Raw genomic sequence first — 18,472 nt, 5'->3', positions numbered from 1 at the left:
AATTCAAATGTTTTTTTTGTTGTTTTTAATTATACTTATATGAATCCAAATTAAAATAAATTTTGAAAAACAATCATTTGAAAATGTGTTCATATTTCACAAATAATATATTCAAATATAATATAATATATAATTGTATTTAAATAAATTGTGCATTTGTTTATATTATTTATATTATTATTTGTGACATTTACAATTTAATCACTGTCTTGTCTTTCTTTTATTATATTTTACAAATCATTTTTTTACGTTTTTCACTCTATTATTAACTTTACTGTCTACTCTAACTTTGGTCGTATCAATTATGTTTTCCTTCATTTAATTCTAATTTATTATTCAAAAATTTATATCGTTTCTGATATCATTGAAGTAATTGATTTTTTTAAATCATGTATATGTTGACATAGTTTTTATTCTTCACCAATGAATGGAGTAGCGTGAAAGATAATATGTTCTGATTAATGATGGAAGACCGAGGACCTCAATAGGCCTCATTGAAGCAATTCACAAAAAATCGAAAAGCAATTTGATAATAATAATTGGGTAGTTTTCTAGGACAAAAATGAAATGAAATTTGTAATACATCATGAAGTCAGTGCTAAGTATTAAAAATGATTAAGACCCTCTGTCACGAGGACACCATGGAGGCGCAACCAGAGTCGCGTATATTGTTTCCTAGTCCAAGAATAAATTATAAAATTCTAATTACTTACAGAATAAACAGATCTAAAGGTGACAAAAAAACGTTTTACTGGTAATAAGTAAAGTCTATGGCAACGCCAATGGGAAATACGCGTGATCCTATGTATGTATGTGTGTAAAAAGTCAAATAGCAATATTGCTTTCCTAGAATAATTTATGAATTACTTTAATTTGGCCTTTTTCGGGGGGGTTCCCAACAGTTGAATGTTTATAGAACATGTACTATACTCATAACTATTGATACGTAACGGTACCTATAGGTTGTTCTTTCTATTTTATTATAATTAGAATAAGTATTGCGTGTAGCTCAATATATCATTATTTAAATTCGTTAAATACAATAAAATAATCAACGTTATTTTTATAAATAACTGTAAGTGTTATTTATCATTATAATAACAAGATTTTATATTGGAAAGGTAACAAGGTTTATATTAATTTTGGCATCGCAAGTTTTATACATAAAATAAATTCCTTTTCAACGCTTAACAAATATGAAAAGAATCTATAAATAATCAATAGTTATTTTAATGACTAGAATTTTTAGAGGAATTTTAATTCGATAACTACAATAAGTAATTCTAGTGGGAGACATTATCGGTAACACTAATTTGGGGTTTCACAATTAGAAAATTCTCGATATCTTACAACTATACATCGAACAACGAAAATTCAATTCGAATTATTATTTGGACTATTATCATTTGAACCATCGACTAAACTCGTATCTTTGGCATCTATCGTGTTCGAATTAATTTCATCTTTCGAACAATTGTCATCACATTCAACAACATTATGGTTTTCACTTTCTAAATTCAAATCTATTGGAACGTCTCTATCTATGTCACTGTTCTTTAAAGTCGAACATTCGGAAATCGACTCTCTCTTTTCGACGATTATTTCAACGCTCGGTTTGAACTCCTCTTTCTTATCTGGTAGGTCGGGTGGGCGGACGGTCGATAGAGTGCTGGATAAAAATGACGATTGCAGGTTGTAACCGGGTAGCAACTTGGGTTGTAACGGGAGCATCAGGTCGAGGGCTCCTGTGGTTGCAGGACGTGGTTGCAAAGGTGGGGCGGTCATTAGTGGTGGTTGCAATGATGCCAGGGATATTGCAGCTGATTGTGTGTTGATGAGCGGACTTTCGACTGGAATAGAAAAAGTTTTGAAATGAGATTCTATTTTATATCAACTTAACAAAAATAATACATTGTTTTAAGTTTACGCGGTTATTATCATAATTAAAGCACATAATAACGGGTTCTTACCGCGTTTAAATGGGGATATGAGACTCCCGATATTAAAAAATATCGTAGAAAATTATGGATCTACCTACTCCACTCCAATCTCATCAGTCATCCCGTGATCATGGCACTTGCAACAGTGTCGAAATATCGGGAGTCTCATATCCCCATTTAAACGCGGTAAGAACCCGTTATTATGTGCTTTAATTAACAAAAATAATGTTTTAAGGATTATGGTAAAGGGTCTAGAATTATCACAATTCGAGAACAATCCACAAATATATAAGACTAAGTATAAAGCAATGAAACATTCGTACAAGCGAAACAATATAATTATTTAAATCTAATTAACAGTAATAACTACTAATAATTATTAATATATGAACGGTGTAGTTTAGTTTAAGTCAAACCAAAATTTTTTTTTCTGCTGGAATGAGAAAGAAAAACACAGAATGTGTTCAATCGCGACTTTAAAATCTTTATCTACATTAGGGAGTATATCTTCTTCTACGTGAACAACTATCTATGTGGCCAGACTGTTACTGGCACTGACCAATTTTCCAGGTCATGTTACCTTATAAAAATTTACAGATGGCGCTGTGTAAAACTTATGTGAGATTACTTACATTCTGTACACTCTGTCTTTAGTCAATTTTGGCTGACATAAAAATCCCATTGCTCACTCACTCACATAAAATATTATTATTTAATAGCAGAGATGAGAAAATTTTGGACAGAATATATTTTCTTCAGAAACGTGGCCGGATAAATCCTCATGCTGTGATTTGTTGGATTTTTTGTGAGATTTGTATCCCAAAAAAAGTAAACAGCTGAACTTATTTTATGTATGTCGTTTCCATATCTCGGGCCTATGGAGGCCCGGACTTTTGGAAGGCGTGCGTGGGGCCGAAGCCAACACGTAGAGGCCCCTTAAGACAATTTAATCTAAATGTGGTGTGACACCAACATTATATTTTATTATTATCCCCAGACTTAGTTCTGTAAAAAATTCTCCACGACCAACATGCTTCTAATAATAACATTTTATATTTCAAAACCTCACAAGCTAATGTCTCTTACAAAAACTTGCTGTAGATACTTATAAGAGCTAAACCATAAGCCAAAGCGGTTTTACAGCCAATGCGGAGGCGGTACAATCAAGAGATGAGCATTACCAATTGGTGCTCTAGCTTGGAGTGGTTGAGGGTTGACGGCTGGAGGCCTCAAGAGATTCGGAGGAGCTTGCAGGGCCAAGCTGATCATGTTCATACCGTTTACACCTGGAATTTGAGAAATAAATTGATGGGTGTTATATGTAGGTAGTGACACCATGCCGAAGACTGACAGGGATGAGATGATTCAGATCATGATCCTGAGTTAATATCAAGTGGAATTTTCTGTCCCAAAACTTATGAAAATGTTAAGTTGCGATGGAAAATTACACTTCGCCCCCTCAGTATTCGGTGCAATTGACACACCTAACATCTAGTATAACTGTTTATACACAATCATTTTAAAGAGAAATTGTTACAAGATACTACCGTGGTCGCGAGTCGTAACAAGTGATGAACGTGTATGTATTTGACAGCCAAGCAAAGTTCAATCTATTTTTTGATAATTGGATTCAATTTGGCTTGGCTATCTTTATACTCACGTTCACCGCTTATTTATTTTTTTTAATTAATAATGAATATTGAAATTATTTCTATATCGATAATTGTGCACGCATGACCAAACTAAAAAGTAGTAAATAATTGAAAGGCGGGGCCTCTAAAATAATATACCAAGAATCAGGTACTCAACCCAATCATTCAGTTCAAAATGCTTGTTTTCTTAAATTGACTCGGAAATCGAATCCAGAGCCTTTTGTTTGAAGGTCCATCTATTACACTAAAGAAACATGATAAAATGACGACACAGTTACTGCTATTACCATCCCTTATAAAGCAGCTCCATCTATCCGCAACTTACCGAACTTGTTGCTCCCAGGTGAGAGTTCTTTCAGGACCACGGGATGTTTGACGGCGTTTACCCGTCGGTTGGAGGCAGTTACTTCACGCTTCCGACGGGGTTGCTCCACGGGTAGCACTCGACGCCGCTTCTTTGGAAGTTTTGACCGCGCCTGCCGATAGATGGCGTTGTTAGTTTCAGCTTATGTTCCTAGTACATGTTAGCCTATTAGAGCGTCTATCATTTAAATTTTGAGATGATTGTCTCATTAAATTATAAAAAATAATAGAAAACGAAAGTTTTCTTCACCACCAAGTACTACCGTACCTACTCTCTTTACTGGGAAAAAAAATGGGGCTATTGTCTGTAGCAAATATCTTCAATATGGAAAAGAGGTCAAATTTTTAAAATAGATACTTTTGTCAATATGTTGATAAGGTAAACGCTCCTATTACCGCCAGGTTAAGCTATGCTCTGATTACCTCTCAGAAATTAAGTACTTCTGTATTTGCTAGTGCAGCTTATTTATTTTATTTGTATTGTTATGACTGTCTTCTACTAAATACATCAAGAATTTTTAATTTTGAGTGAATATTTTGGATAAAAAATAATTTTATGTCCGAAAACTCACTTTCCTCTATTACCGCCACATAAATTGCGGTTTCTTTCTATTACCGCCTTTGCTGCATCGAATACCGCCAACGAGATATCTAACCAACTATTCAGGTACAATAAAATACTTTATTTAAAAAAAAGTTGTTTTTACTTAATGTACTTAATAGATACATAAATTGGGAAGGCACTGTCTCTCAAAATACAGGTTCACCTAGTTTGAAAGACAGCGTTCCAACAAAAACTGTAAACGAACTGTTTTCAATAATCATCATCATCAACAGCCGTATGACGCCCACTGCTGGGCATAGGCCTCCCCCAAGGATCTCCACAACGATCGGTCCTGCGCTGCCCGCATCCAGCGGCTTCCCGCCACCTTCACCAGATCGTCGGTCCACCTTGTAGCGGGCCTACCCACTGAGCGTCGTCCGACACGTGGTCGCCACTCCAGAACCTTTCCGCCCCAGCGGCCATCGGTTCTCCTCGCTATGTGTCCTGCCCACTGCCACTTCAGTTTTGTAATTCTCCGAGCTATGTCGGTGACTTTAGTTCTCCTGCGGATCTCCTCATTTCTGATTCGATCAAGCAGGGAAATACCGAGCATAGCTCTCTCCATTGCCCGCTGAGCGACACCGAGCCTCCTCACGAGACCCAGAGTAAGCGGCCACGTCTCACTGCCGTAGGTCATCACTGGCAACACGCGCTGGTCAAAGACTTTCGTCTTGAGACACTGGTATTTTGGACGAGAAGATATTCCGCAGCTTCCCGAACGCTGCCCATCCGAGTTGGATCCGACGAGAGATCTCTTTCTCGAAGTTGGACTTACCTAACTGGATTATTTGTCCTAGGTAAATGTACTGGTCTACAACTTCGAGTGTAACGTTCCCAACCTGAACTGGAGTGGGTGCGACATGGTCGTTGGACATAATTTTTGTCTTTGCCATGTTCATGCTAAGACCCACTCGTTGGGATGCGTTACTGAGATGCTCGAGCATGGTGTTCAGTTCTTCCAGGGTCTCAGCCATTAGGACTATATCATCGGCAAATCGAAGGTGCGTCGGGTACTCACCGTTGATGTTGTTGCCAAATCCTTTCCAGTCCAGAAGCTTAAAAATATCCTGCAATGCAGCAGTGAACAGTTTCGGAGAGATGACATCTCCCTGTCTCACTCCTCGCTGCAGTTGGATCGGATTAGAGCTCTGGTTCTGTACTCGAACTGACAAAGTGGCATTTTGGTAGAGGTCCCTTAGCTTTTCGATGTACCTATGGTCCACTTGGCACCTCTGAAGAGACTGCAACACCGCTCAGGTCTCGATCGAATCAAAGGCTTTCTCATAGTCCACAAACGCCAAGCAAAGTGACAGATTATACTCTTCGGTCTTTTGTATAACCTGCCGCAGCGTATGGATGTGGTCTATGGTGCTAAAGCCTTTTCGGAAACCGGCTTGTTCGGGAGGGAAGTCGTCAAATCTGCAAGCGAGACGATTCGTAATGACCTTCGAAAACAACTTGTAGACATGGCTCAAAAGCGAGATAGGTCTGTAGTTCTTCAGTAGGGCTTTATCACCTTTCTTGAAGAACAGGACCACCTCGCTTCCGCTCTATGCCCTCTGCGTTTTGCCCTGAAATATGACGGAATTGAAGAGCCTCTGGAGGGCTTTGAGTATTGGCGTTCCGCCCGCTCTCAGAAGTTCTGCTGTGATTCTGTCATCTCCTGCCGCTTTGTTGTTTTTGAGCTGTTTGAGGGCCATCCTAATCTCGTACAGGCTGACGTCCGGGATATCTTCAGTGTAGTGTCGGGTAAGCTTGGCTCGAGGGTCTCGAGCCATGCTTTCGCCTGATGTTTTCGTGGAATATAGCTGTCTATAGAAACTCCCAATCTCCATTAAAGCACATAATACGGGATGACAGTCATCCCGTGATCATGGCACTTGCAACAGTGTCGAAATATCGGGAGTCTCATATCCCCATTTAAACGCGGTAAGAACCCGTTATTATGTGCTTTAATTATGATAATAACCGCGTAAACTTAAAACAATGTATACTCCCAATCTCCCTCAGGATTTTGGGAGTCGACGAAATGATTCTGTATGAGGAGTTTTCAATAAACTTTATTATTATTGTTATTTTTTTATTAAATGAATTATGACATAAACTACAGAAAAATCTTTTGGTTTCATAGATTTATATACATAATTGACGTCTGTCTCTGTCCATCCGTCTGTCTCTGTCCGTCCGTCTGTCCATCCGTCTGTCTCTGTCTATCCGTCTGTCTCTGCCGGTCCGTCTGTCTCTGTCTATCCGTCTGTCTCTGTCCGTCCGTCTGTCCATCCGTCTGTCTCTGTCCGTCCGTCTGTCTCTGTCCGTCCGTCTGTCTCTGTCCATCCGTCTGTCTCTGTCTGTCCTTCTGTCTCTGTCTATCCGTCTGTCTCTGTCCGTCCGTCTTTCTCTGCCTGTCCTTCTGTCTCTGTCCGTTCGTCTGTCCCTGTCCGTCCGTCCGTTTCGGTCTGTCCGTCCGTCTGTCTCTATCTGACCGTCCGTTTCGGTCTGTCCGTCCGTATCTGTCAGTCCGAAGAATAATGCATCACCCTGTCTATAAATCATAAGAGGGAATCTATGGTGGCGGTAATAGAAACATGTATGTAATTTCTCTGTTTCAATTTCCGCCACATAAAAATTAGCCTTAAGAAAACAAATAAATATTCAAAATGAGAGCTACGTATGTAATAACCAGTTTCAAAGCATATTTTAATAAATATATAAAGTATTTAAATTAGAAATTCATAATTACTTCAACTACTTGTTCATATATTTCTTAAAAAAATACATTAACTTATATGCAGCACAGGATACTTGAATTCCACCAAATGTGTGGCGTTAATAGATTTTAATATAGTTCATGAACCATACTATAAAATAAGATGATAACATTATGAATGATTGGGTATGTTACCTTAAATAATTAAAAAATACAAATATCATACAAATATCGATCGCCGCCATAGGTGGCGGTAATAGTAACCAAACTGCAAATGTATGCTTCTATCACCGCCACATTTTAAAACTCAAATTAATCATTTAAAACTAACACAAATATCAAATATAGCATGCTTTCTCAGTTCTTAAACGTATTAACAAGTAGTTATAATTACTAAAATGAAGAAAAATATGTTTCATCGGACACAAAACCTTAAGAAAAAAATGTTGTGTGCTTATGCATTTCAGTAGTGGCTTGTATGGAGCGCGTTGCTTGCGCGGACACTGCACACTTACAGACCAATCACAAATTAGACTGTTGTTGCCCACGCTCAGGGGTATGTTCGTTTCATAGTCAATTAATACATGTATCTTTTGACATTTGAATCAATTTTCTATCTCGGACACAATTCAAAATATCCGCAATTTAAAAAAGGTGGCGGTAAACGATGTCGATTTTTGGGTGGCGTTAATAGGAGCGTTTACCTTAAACTTTATGTACTTAGTATAAAAGTTACTCCATAGATTTATTAATAAAAGAAGAGGCCAATGTGTTGGTTTTATTTTTTATTAAAAACTATATCTGAATACTTTCGCAATAGTATAATTATAGAATAAATAAATAATAGTAAGTATTAAGCTCCTGTCGGTGTAGCATTCTCCATGCTAGTTTTTTAGGGGAAATAGGGCAGTGGGTTTCTCTCTTGCTTTCCGCCCCGCAGTACTCTGTCTGACGCGAGTGGGCTGGCGCCTAGAGTAGTCTATTTCAAAGCCGTACTAGGACTCCTGTCCTCCGCCTCTAAATAGTACTGATAGTATTTATAGTATGTGTTTCCTTGGTTTTTAGGGTTCCGTAGCCTAATGGCAAAAAACGGAACCCTTATAGATTCGTCATGTCTGTCCGTCCGTCCGTCCGTATGTCACAGCCACTTTTCTCCGAAACTATAATGGCTATACTAACTGTTGAAACTTGATAAATCTGTGTATTCTGTGAACCACATTAAGACTTTTACGCAATGATAGAAAAAAAAACCAATAAATTTTGGGGGTCCCCATACATAGAATTGAAACTCAAAATAATTTTTACATCAAACCCATACGTGTAGGGTATCTATGGATAGGTCTTCCAAAATGGTATTCTTGAGGTTTCTAATATCATTTTTTTCTAAACTAAATAGTTCGCGCGAGAGACACTTCCAAAGTGGTAAAATGTGTGTCCCCCCACCCCTGCAACTTCTAAAATAAGAAGAGGATAAAACTAAAAAAAATATATGATGTAGATTAGCATGCAAACTACCAACGAAAATTGGTTTGAACTAGATCTTGTAAGTAGCTTTTTTTTTTTAATACATCATAAATCGTAAACCCTAATTTACTTTTATATTATGTTACTTGCTGTTACGGAACCCTTCATGGGCGAGTCCGACTCGCACTTGACCGCTTAAATCCGCGTCGTGTGGGAATTGCCTGACATCATAATTTATTCTCCTTCATTTATCGTCATTGGAAAATAAACTTAATCAAATTTTCACCTAAATTATTTATTTTACGTACTGGGAAGTATTAGGTAAGTACTTATGAAATAGAACACAAATAGATTTATGACCGAAAACTTTGTACCGTTTAGGGAATTCCTATTTGTTTACTCAGCCAGATGATAAAACCATGAAGCACTATGTACATTTAAAAGGTAAGACACAAATAAGAAATATTGAAGTACCTAAAAGCATTCCGGATGAAGAATAATAGGATTACGAAAGTGGTATATAAAGCGAAGGTTGACAGTAGGGCTGACAGAGGAAGACCTAGAAGGACCTATATTGACCAAATTGGAGATATCCTTAGAAAAGATTCAGTACGATCTACTCTGAACCGGCGTGCGTGTATGAAACGATTGATGAATATGGAGGAAGCAAGAGAAGTATCAGAATCGAAGCAAAGGGAGTTCCATAGTATCTGCTTACCCCGGTGGGAAATAGGCGTGCGTTTATGTATGTATGTTAAGTATCTAAACATAACATAGAGGTGTTTAGTGCTTAAAACCTCCCTATGTTTATCCCATTCCACGTTATAGGGGCGATCCTATTACCATTAACCTGGCACAAATATTGGAAACCACGTGATATCAATAAATTCAATTCAATTCTTTATTCGTAATATATATTACACGTCAATACATATATCCATGAGTAGGTACACATTCTATAATTACGTTAGAATATTTCAATATTACATCACATTATAAAATCATAATATATATAAATTACATCGCTATATTGTCGTCATCTTAATTTTATGTAATTGAGAAACTCTGTTAAGTCATAATAGGCTTTATGAACCAAATAATGTTTTAATTTATTTCCGAAGCATGCGTCGCTGGGTGCATCCCTGATATCACTGGGTATGGCGGTGTACACTTGTGGCCCAATCACATCTAAGAGTGTGGCGTATGACAAGGCTGAATGATGTTGTAGCCAGTGCCAAATAAATTTGACTCACGCTTGAGTACTTTCGCCCCCGCAGCTTTTTGGCGGGAAACGGGAACGGGACAGTTGCTTTCTACATTGAATAATCTAAATAATTAATACGAAGTGGTGTTTTATGGTTAATGATCGCATTAAGTTAGTCGGAAGACATTCGCGAGTGTTATTATATCGGAGTATTCAATGAACAAAGTGTATCTGCCTATTTTTGCTGCCAAGAAGCCGCTTCATAACTCGAAAGTTTATGCGGACTTTTGAATTAATTCGTTTGGGGTTCGGAGTAGGAGTCTACTCCGAGGGTGGGGGCTTAGGTTTCATCATCATCACCTTTCATCATTTCATTAATCATCAAGAAAAAAAAATACGTAAGACATGGCTGTATGGGCATAGTTCCCTTTGCTTTACCCTTCGGGGAAAACCAAAACAAAAAAAAAAGCTGTTTTGGATGACAGGCTTGCTAGGCGACACGTGCACTTTTAACTCGCTCAGAGATTTTTATGTAATTTATTGTGCGATTGTGTTGTTTATTCTGTTCCATAATATGTATATCCGTGTATGTCGATGAACAATAGAAGATACCCATCATAGTTCGGAGTTTTATTTATAAAAGGAGGCTCATCTCCTCGTCGAAAGTCAAACTACAGACTAGTTTGACTTTCAACGAGCATAAAAACTATTATCATGTATTAATCTAAACATATGTATTTCTGTTGCTAGTATCCGCAACTGTATAGCCCGAATTACTACCGCGTTGTAACTTAAACATATCTATGCAGTATTTAAGGATGTGAGTTGTACATTCTGTAATATCTACACAGAAAACACGTAAGGTCGATATTTCATTTTATCCCTTGTGGTACCCCTAATTACAGACTAAATATTTTCTTTGATTAAGTGTAAAAAAAACACAAAAAAGACATACGGTAAAAGAGCATGCCGGTTTTGTGGCGTCTCGTCCTTCGAGTAAACAACAAGTCACCACCGCTTCGACGCTTGTGGTTCAAAGATGTATCCCCCCCCCAAGCGTAGTATATTATGATTCATCCTATGTAGATATCTAAATTCGGTTCCCGAAATATCAATTACTGATCGGAATTGAAACTCGAAAGGGCGGTTGGGGTCTGATCACGTACCGAATTTGGCTATAAATTTGGTCCCTTTCAGAGAAATCAACAGCTACTTCAATAAATCACACATGTATATGTCCGAGACGATTATTGGTAACCTAGTTAATCGTTCCCGATAATCCGATTGGATTCAGCTGATATTTCAGATTGGTTTAAAATTAAATCAGGGGAGACATCGACCTTGTTGATTAAATCAAGTTTGATTTTACTTAGTTTAATATTTTACGTAATACAAGTTACATGGACAATTTTTTTTTTGACGTGACTTATTGTTGATATTAACTACTTGGCCGGACAAATGGGGAGCGCTGAAGGCTCTCACCCGGTACAACGTTTAAGACAACAGGCCTGAGGGTGCCCAGATGGGCGCGAACCTCGGCTCAGGGCGTCGTCTGAGAGGAAAAATATTTGCAAGAGTTAATCGACCCTAGTGGGTCGATAGTGATAAGCGCTGATTGAGGGAAGTCGTCGACCACGCCGGGGGGGGTATTGGGGTCCTGAAGTGTTTGGTGTCGCGAGCTGATTAAGTGACTAGAGTAACTTATAAATAAAACACCACCTCCAATGCGTCACATCGAGGCAAGGTGCCCAACAGGCTGGCATTGCCTCTCTGAATTGTAAGACTTATTCTTTGACAAAAATAAGTACCAGCCCTTGCGAAGCCCCGATAACACGCATTGAAAGATCCGCAACAAATAGTTTTTCTTCTGGACCCCAAGGACCCATCGTGTCAACCGCAAATGGTACAAAAAAATAAGACCCCGCCAGGCCCGAGTACTTCCTCCTCTTCAAAGACTCAGCTAAAATAGCCGCTGTCATACACATATTTTACTAACTTTACATTATGCTGAGGTACATACTACATTGGGATGTAACTGCTGCAAAATTACAGTTGGATAACAGTTCAGAAACAGTTCGTTTGTAATACTTAGCTCTTAATTACTCCGGTTTAAATATAATAGCCCCGATTTCTGCAGACACCTCCTTTTTTTTTTTTTTTTTTTTTTTTTTAACGTTGGGAAATGCGTTACGCATACCACGCCGCCCGGGGGGGCAACGTGGTTATGTGGGACTCTCCGGGTGTCGCCACCCGGTATACCCACTAAAACCCAACGGTGTTCCTCCTTGCCGCCGTGTGGCGGGGATACGGGAACGCATTTGCACACAACCGCGTCCCCGCCGGCGGATGCCCTTTGGGGCCCAGCGCCCATGGGAGCGCGTCAAGCGCCTCCCCCTCCGCCGAGGGCTGCCCGGAACACTTGGGGAGCCCTACAGCACGGGACCTATGTTGTGGACAGCGGTCCCCCGACTACCGTCCACAGGTCCCCGTCAAGGCGGCGCTCGATCGATTGCGACCAAGTACGCCCGTCGCCGCCTTCCCGGTCGCCTGCGGCGAATCGGGAGCGAGTCGACAGAGTCTTCCCGCTCCCTCTCCGCCGCTTCCTTCGCGGACATGACTATGTTCGCGAAGGTGGCGACCGCTCTCCAGGCCTGCTCGCTGCCGCTCATGGCCCTAACCATGGCCGGCAGCGAGAGGTCCGCCCCTATTACTGCGGACACGGCAGCGCGAGGGATCGCCCAAGCGGGGCACTCCTCGCGCGTGTGTCGTGCCGTGTCCACTACTCCGCCCACACAATGATGACATTCGGCGGTTGGCTCCCTCCCGACCACCCTAAACAGGTACTCACCAAAGCACCCGTGCCCGGTGAGGACCTGCGTGAGGTGGTAGGTGGGAGCACCGGGGCACTCGGTCCAGTCCCGGAGGACCGGCCGGATCGCCGCCACCAACTCCCGGCTAGCATCCGGGGTCTCCAGCACTTCCTCCCATTGCTGGAAGAGGATAGTGCGGGCGTCCTCCCTCCACTGTGCCACCTCCCGAGGGTGTGGGAGATCGCCGTTGGCACTGGCTTCAGCGCGCCGCCTGTAGACCGCCGCGAGAACTCGAGCCTCGAGCTCCCACGGCGGACTGCCCGCTATTAGGCAAGCCGCCGTGTAGGACACTGTCCGGTACGCCCGGGCCACCCTGAGTGCCATGACCCGCTGCGGACGCCGCAGTAGGATCCGGTTTCGGGCACTCAGAGACTCCGCCCATATGGGCGCACCGTAGAGCGCCATGGAGCGGATGACTCCGACGTACAGGCGGCGGCATGATTCCCCTGGTCCTCCCAGGTTAGGGAGCATTCCCCCAAGCGCTCCGGCTGCAGCCACCAATTTTGGGGCCAAGCGCCGGAAGTGCTCTTGGAAGCTCCATCTGCCATCGAGGACGAGTCCCAGGTACTTCATCGTCGACCCGATGGCGATAGAGGTTCCGCTAACCACAATGTGGGCGTTCGGTGGTGGCGCGTTCCGTGGCCCATGAAAGGCCAAGGCCTCCGATTTCTGTAGGGCCACCTCGAGCCCCAGATGTCGGATGCGGTGCACCACCTGTGCCACTCCCACCGTGGCGAGGATGCCGGCCTCCCGATGGGTACTGCCACGGGCCGACACGAGGGTATCGTCGGCGTAACAGGTAACGCCGATCCCTCGCAACGTGGCCCCGCGCAGCACCCAGTCGTACCCGATGTTCCACAGGAACGGTCCCAGGACCGAACCCTGTGGAACACCGCACGACATTACTCGGCGTGCCCAGCCGTTCCGCGTCGGGTACACCACGGCTCTCCCATCAAAATAATCTCGCACTAGCCTTTGCAGGTGATGGGGGACCTCAAAATGGCTTAGCGCCGCCATGACCGCCTCCCAGGGTAGCGTGTTGAAAGCGTTGGATATGTCCAACGACACCGCCAACAACACGTCACCCCGGGCCACCGCATCCTCCGCCTGCTCCCTGACACGGTTGATGGCGTCCACCGTCGACCGGCCGACGCGGAACCCGAACTGGGCGTCATTCAGGACTATGTGTCCGGCGAGACGATGAACGAGCACACGCTCAAAGAGCTTGCTCGTCTCGCCGAGCAACACAATCGGTCGGTAGGCCGACGGCTGGTCCGCGGGACGGCCGTCCTTCCTAAGAAGGACGAGTTTCCCCTCCTTCCAGGAGCTGGGGAAGCGGCCCTGCACCAGGCACTCGGTAAACAGGGCCTGGAATTGGCTCCCCAGCTCCGACAGTGCCAGGGCAAGTACGCGCCCTGGCACACCGTCCAGCCCCGGAGCGGTCTTCTTGAGCCGGAGTTTAGCCGCGGCGTATCGCAGCTCCGCCTCGGACACTGGCCGAATATCCTCCTCTATCATGGCGGCCACAGGCCGGGCAGACCACGCCCGACTTGGGAACAGTGATTGTACCACGCTCTCGACCAACTGGGGATCGAGAGTCGTGGTGAGTGGCGGAGCCCAGGGCCGGAGCTTCCGCCTCACTGCCCGGTAAGGTCTGCCCCAGGGGTCCCGGTCTAGGGTGGCAAGCCACTCCTCCCAGGACCCCTGCTTGGCTCTCGATATGGCAATCTGGAGGGCACTGCAGGCGGTCCTATACTCTGAGTATAAGGCGCCCTCCAATGCCACATTGCGGGTACGACGCCTCCGGCACCGAGCGTAGCTGCGGCGTGCAACGACGCAGGTCTTGCGCAGTTGGCGCAACTCGTCTCGCCACCAATATACCTGCCGGCGTGGGGGGAGCGGTCTGGCTCTGGGCATCGACGCATCACAGACGTTCATCAGAGATGCGCCGAGCAGCCCCGCTCCCGCGTCGACATCATCAGGAGGGCTGGTGTCCACCACCCAGCTCTCCACAATGGCCGCCTCCTCAGCTAGCTCGCGATCGAGCCGCCCAAGCACCCATCGGGGGCCATCCTCCATAGAGGAGCGGACAATGTGCGCTGTAGTGGCAGCAGACGCAGAGACATCGAACCGGATATATCGGTGATCCGACAATGTCTCCACGCCTACCTTCACGCTCCACCTCTGGACTCTTTGGGCCATGGAGGGGGTCGCGAATGTGAGGTCCACGATTGACCCCCCCTGTTGGCGAATGCAGGTGTCCTCGGAGCCCCTATTGAGGACCACCAGACCCAAGGTCGCCGCCCAGTCCTCCAGCTCCTCTCCCCTCGCGTCCGTCGCGGGCGATCCCCAAGCCATGGATTTGGCATTGAAATCCCCCGCGACGATCACGGGGAGGGAGGAGACCTGCGCGATTAGCGCGCTCACCTCCGTGAGGGCCCTCTCGAAATCGGCGAGATGCCAACTCGGCGGAAAGTAGACCCCCACGACGGCGACTCCACCAACAACGGCCAGCACGCTTCCCCTACCCTTCGCTACCTTGTCAAAGGGAGGGGAGCCACTAACAGCAGGGGCGGAGATAGCCACTGAGCTATTGTGGTCACCGATCCAGTCCGTTCGGGTTGGGACCACATATGGCTCGGACACAATCGCTATGTTTATCAACCACTCCGCCATGGTTTGGGCCAACAGGTCCTGTGCCCTGGCGGAGTGGTTGATGTTGGCCTGCAGGAAACGGATGGATGACATTTATGGATTGGTATCCATCCGCTCCTTCTTGGCCTTCCTGGCCTTGCGTCGCCGTTGCGATTTTGTCAACGGCGCGCTCTTTCCCGTCTTCGGGGCCGTCGGCTTTTTGGTAGCGGAAATACATCCGCCACCGCCGATAGAGTGGGCCGCCGGTTTACCCGCCGCCGCACAGACGGGGCAATGGGGCTCAGCGCTACAGCTCTGCGCCTTGTGGTCCGATTGACCGCAGCGGAAGCAAAGCTTGCTGCGGTCAACCTCGCAAGAGCACTTGGCTCCCAGGTGCCCCGGTTCCAGACAACGGAAGCAACGCGCCGGTCTGGAGACCAACAGCCTAACTCTGGCCGTCGTCCAGCCGACTTGTATTTGGCCAGAGGCCGCTACCTTTTTGGCAGCGGCTACCGGGCACCTGACCCATAACGACCCGTCTCCTCTTGGGCCAACGACAATTTTGCCGCATTTGATTTCGTCGGCCGAGCACGCTCCTTCCTTGGCCACCGCGTCCATCACCTCGATAGCGTCAGCCGAGTCGTCCAGCCCAGTGACGCGGATTTCCGCGCACTTCACCGGACGAATGACCCTTACTGCGTCGGGACTGAAGACCTCACGCAGCTTTTGGGCCAATGAGTCCGCCTTTGCCGCCGCATTCTCCCCTCCGATCTCCAGCAGGCGCGCACCCGTCGCTGCCCTGCGGAATCTCATGCCACTAATGCCGAGGTCCGCAAGGCACACGCGCTGCTTGGCATCGGAGAGGATCGACGCGTACGTCACCCCCCTATCCTCTACCCCGGGCACCAGGGTCAGTGTGACCGCCGCAGTGCTGGGTACCCGGAGGTTGGTCTTCCTCTGACCCGGTGCCGCGGGTCGGGCCTTTTGTGCCTCCTTTGCAGCCTTGGTTGCCTTAGCCTTGGCCTTTCGGCCAACTACAGCTGTCCACGGCACTTCTTCCGGCGCTGGAGCAGGCTGACTCCGCATCTTCGCAGCCTCCATGGCGGCCAGGCTTTTCTTTTTCCCCTTCTTCCCCGCAGGCGGATTAGAAGAAGCCCGGCACTCACTGCTAACCTTGGCAATGTTTTTAGCCTGGGTTGAGCTTGGCCTAGCCATGGAGGCGCTACCACTGCTGGTAGAGGCAACCGGGGCCTCTGACGGCTCTATATGAGCAGGGTTTGCCCTGGTAGCTCTACCATCCGCTGCAAGCGGGGGCCGTCGACGAGGCTCTGGTAGGAGGCGGTCCTCAATGCCGGCCAGCCTGGCGTTTAGCATATTGCCAAACATCTCGGCATTGGCACGGGCCGTCTCCTCCAGCAACTGACGGAGGCTTGGCTCCTGGGACTGGGCCGGTCGCTGTCGCAACTCCTGTAAGTCGCGGCGCAGATCAGCGACCTCCCTCGCCAGTTGCGCGTTGGCAGCCTCCAACCGCAAGACCTCCTCCGACGCAGTCCGAGCTCTCATTTGGGACACCGCCTTTTGGATGCCCTTAACTGCATCTTTGAGAGCCCGGACGTACGTTCCCTTCAGGTGGGAGGACTTGGTGGCTACCATCAGGATGGTATCCAACGAGGCCTTGACGACGCCATCCAGAGCGGCACTCGTCTGTTCCGCCTCCTCTTCGGACAAGGTCTCCATTGTGGGGCTGGGCTGCAGGGAGGCCCTAGCCTCCCTCACGCCCCGTGCCGCGCTGGCGACTTCCGCCTCAGCCATGAGCCGGAGACTTTCCGCCATTTCTTGGTTGTATGCCGCCCTGGCTGCGGCCAGGCCGACATACTTACCAGTTGTGGGCGGGCGACCCCTCCCCCTCTTGGACTTGTGGGCCGCCCCTTTCAGGGGTAACCCAGCTGCATCCTCTTCTTCGACCTCGGGATCTGGCCGGTTCCTTTTTCGGAATAACCTCCCAAGGTCGGAGCTACCCGACGTGACCATCACCAAGCTAACGCAGGAGGAGTCCGAGTCCATTGACTCCTCCTCCCGGCTAGCGGGCGTCGTGGTGACGCTCAGCCTCGGCTCCTTCTCGATTCCGGGTAACCGATCCCCGCCGCTTGGGGTCGATTTCCCGGAGTCGCCTCCCTCCTCTTCGGTCCCTTCACAGGGACGAGTGGCGCAAGCGCCAAGGCCAGGGCGTTGCGACGCTCCCGGGGTGGTGGAACCCGGTCGCGCCCCAGTAAGCCCCGCGGACTTGGTGTCCGCTTCACGGCCAGTAAACTTCTGTGCCTGAGCACGCTTCTTTTCTCCCTTTCCTTCATCTTTCCTCTCCTCCGACAGCTCCGAAAAATCGGCTTTATTTGTAAAATCTTCCATTTTTAATCCCACGAGTATGGGGGAAGGGTGGTCCATCCGGGCAGTGCCCCCTGTACCCGGATAACCCTGATACCACTGGGGTGCGGGAGGTGCCCCAGGGTTGGTCGCTAGCTGGCGGAGAATACCCCCTCCGCCACCTTCCGGCGCCCCGACGCCGCGCGAAGGCCCAAAGGCACCTCAACGCCGGGACTTTGGGGGTTTTTTATTGAGGTTGTCTCCTCTTGGGCCGGCCGACCAAGGCAAGCCCCTTGGTCCTGGTAGGCCGCGAGACATGTCCACGACACCTAACCAGGATAACAAGTTTGGCGACGGTGACCGAAGCCTGTCCGACGGGCATGTATTCATGGCCGCCGAACCCGTTGCCGACGGCGCCCCGCGCCTCCTCCCAGGTGGATTTTTGAAGAGGTTGTCTCCTCGCGGCCCCCCCCACTTATGTGGGAGCGGCCCCCACGCCTCGGAACACCGAGGGTTGCGGGTGGCCCGACGGCCGCCGTGCAATACGAACGACCGCCGCGCACGGGCGATAACGCCCCTCCTGGTGGATTTTTAAAGAGGTTTACTCCTCGCGGCCCCCCCCCCACATGTGTGGAAGCGGCCCCCACTCCTCGGAACACCGAGGGTTGCGGGT

General features: G+C 46.8%; 2 protein-coding genes across 3 annotated transcripts in view; one reads left to right on the top strand and one right to left on the bottom strand.

Annotated features, from left to right (window-relative positions):
• The window catches only part of LOC126373971 (uncharacterized), a 438,722-nt gene that overhangs the window by 406,001 nt on the left and 14,249 nt on the right, over nt 1-18,472 (top strand). The window lies entirely within an intron of this gene.
• The window catches only part of LOC126373965 (potassium voltage-gated channel protein Shaw-like), a 320,695-nt gene continuing 303,358 nt past the window's right edge, over nt 1,136-18,472 (bottom strand). For both annotated transcript variants that reach the window (XM_050020368.1, XM_050020369.1), the window contains 3 exons: nt 3,918-4,068; nt 3,122-3,226; nt 1,136-1,850 (listed from right to left, as the gene is read on the bottom strand). In XM_050020368.1, the coding sequence (XP_049876325.1) occupies nt 1,375-1,850; nt 3,122-3,226; nt 3,918-4,068 (732 nt within the window). In that variant the 3' untranslated portion in view covers nt 1,136-1,374. The remainder of the gene's footprint in view (nt 1,851-3,121; nt 3,227-3,917; nt 4,069-18,472) is intronic.

The sequence above is a fragment of the Pectinophora gossypiella genome, chromosome 16 (assembly GCF_024362695.1).
Source record: "Pectinophora gossypiella chromosome 16, ilPecGoss1.1, whole genome shotgun sequence".
Lineage (NCBI taxonomy): Eukaryota > Metazoa > Arthropoda > Insecta > Lepidoptera > Gelechiidae > Pectinophora > Pectinophora gossypiella.
This window is presented reverse-complemented; position numbering and strand designations above follow the sequence as displayed.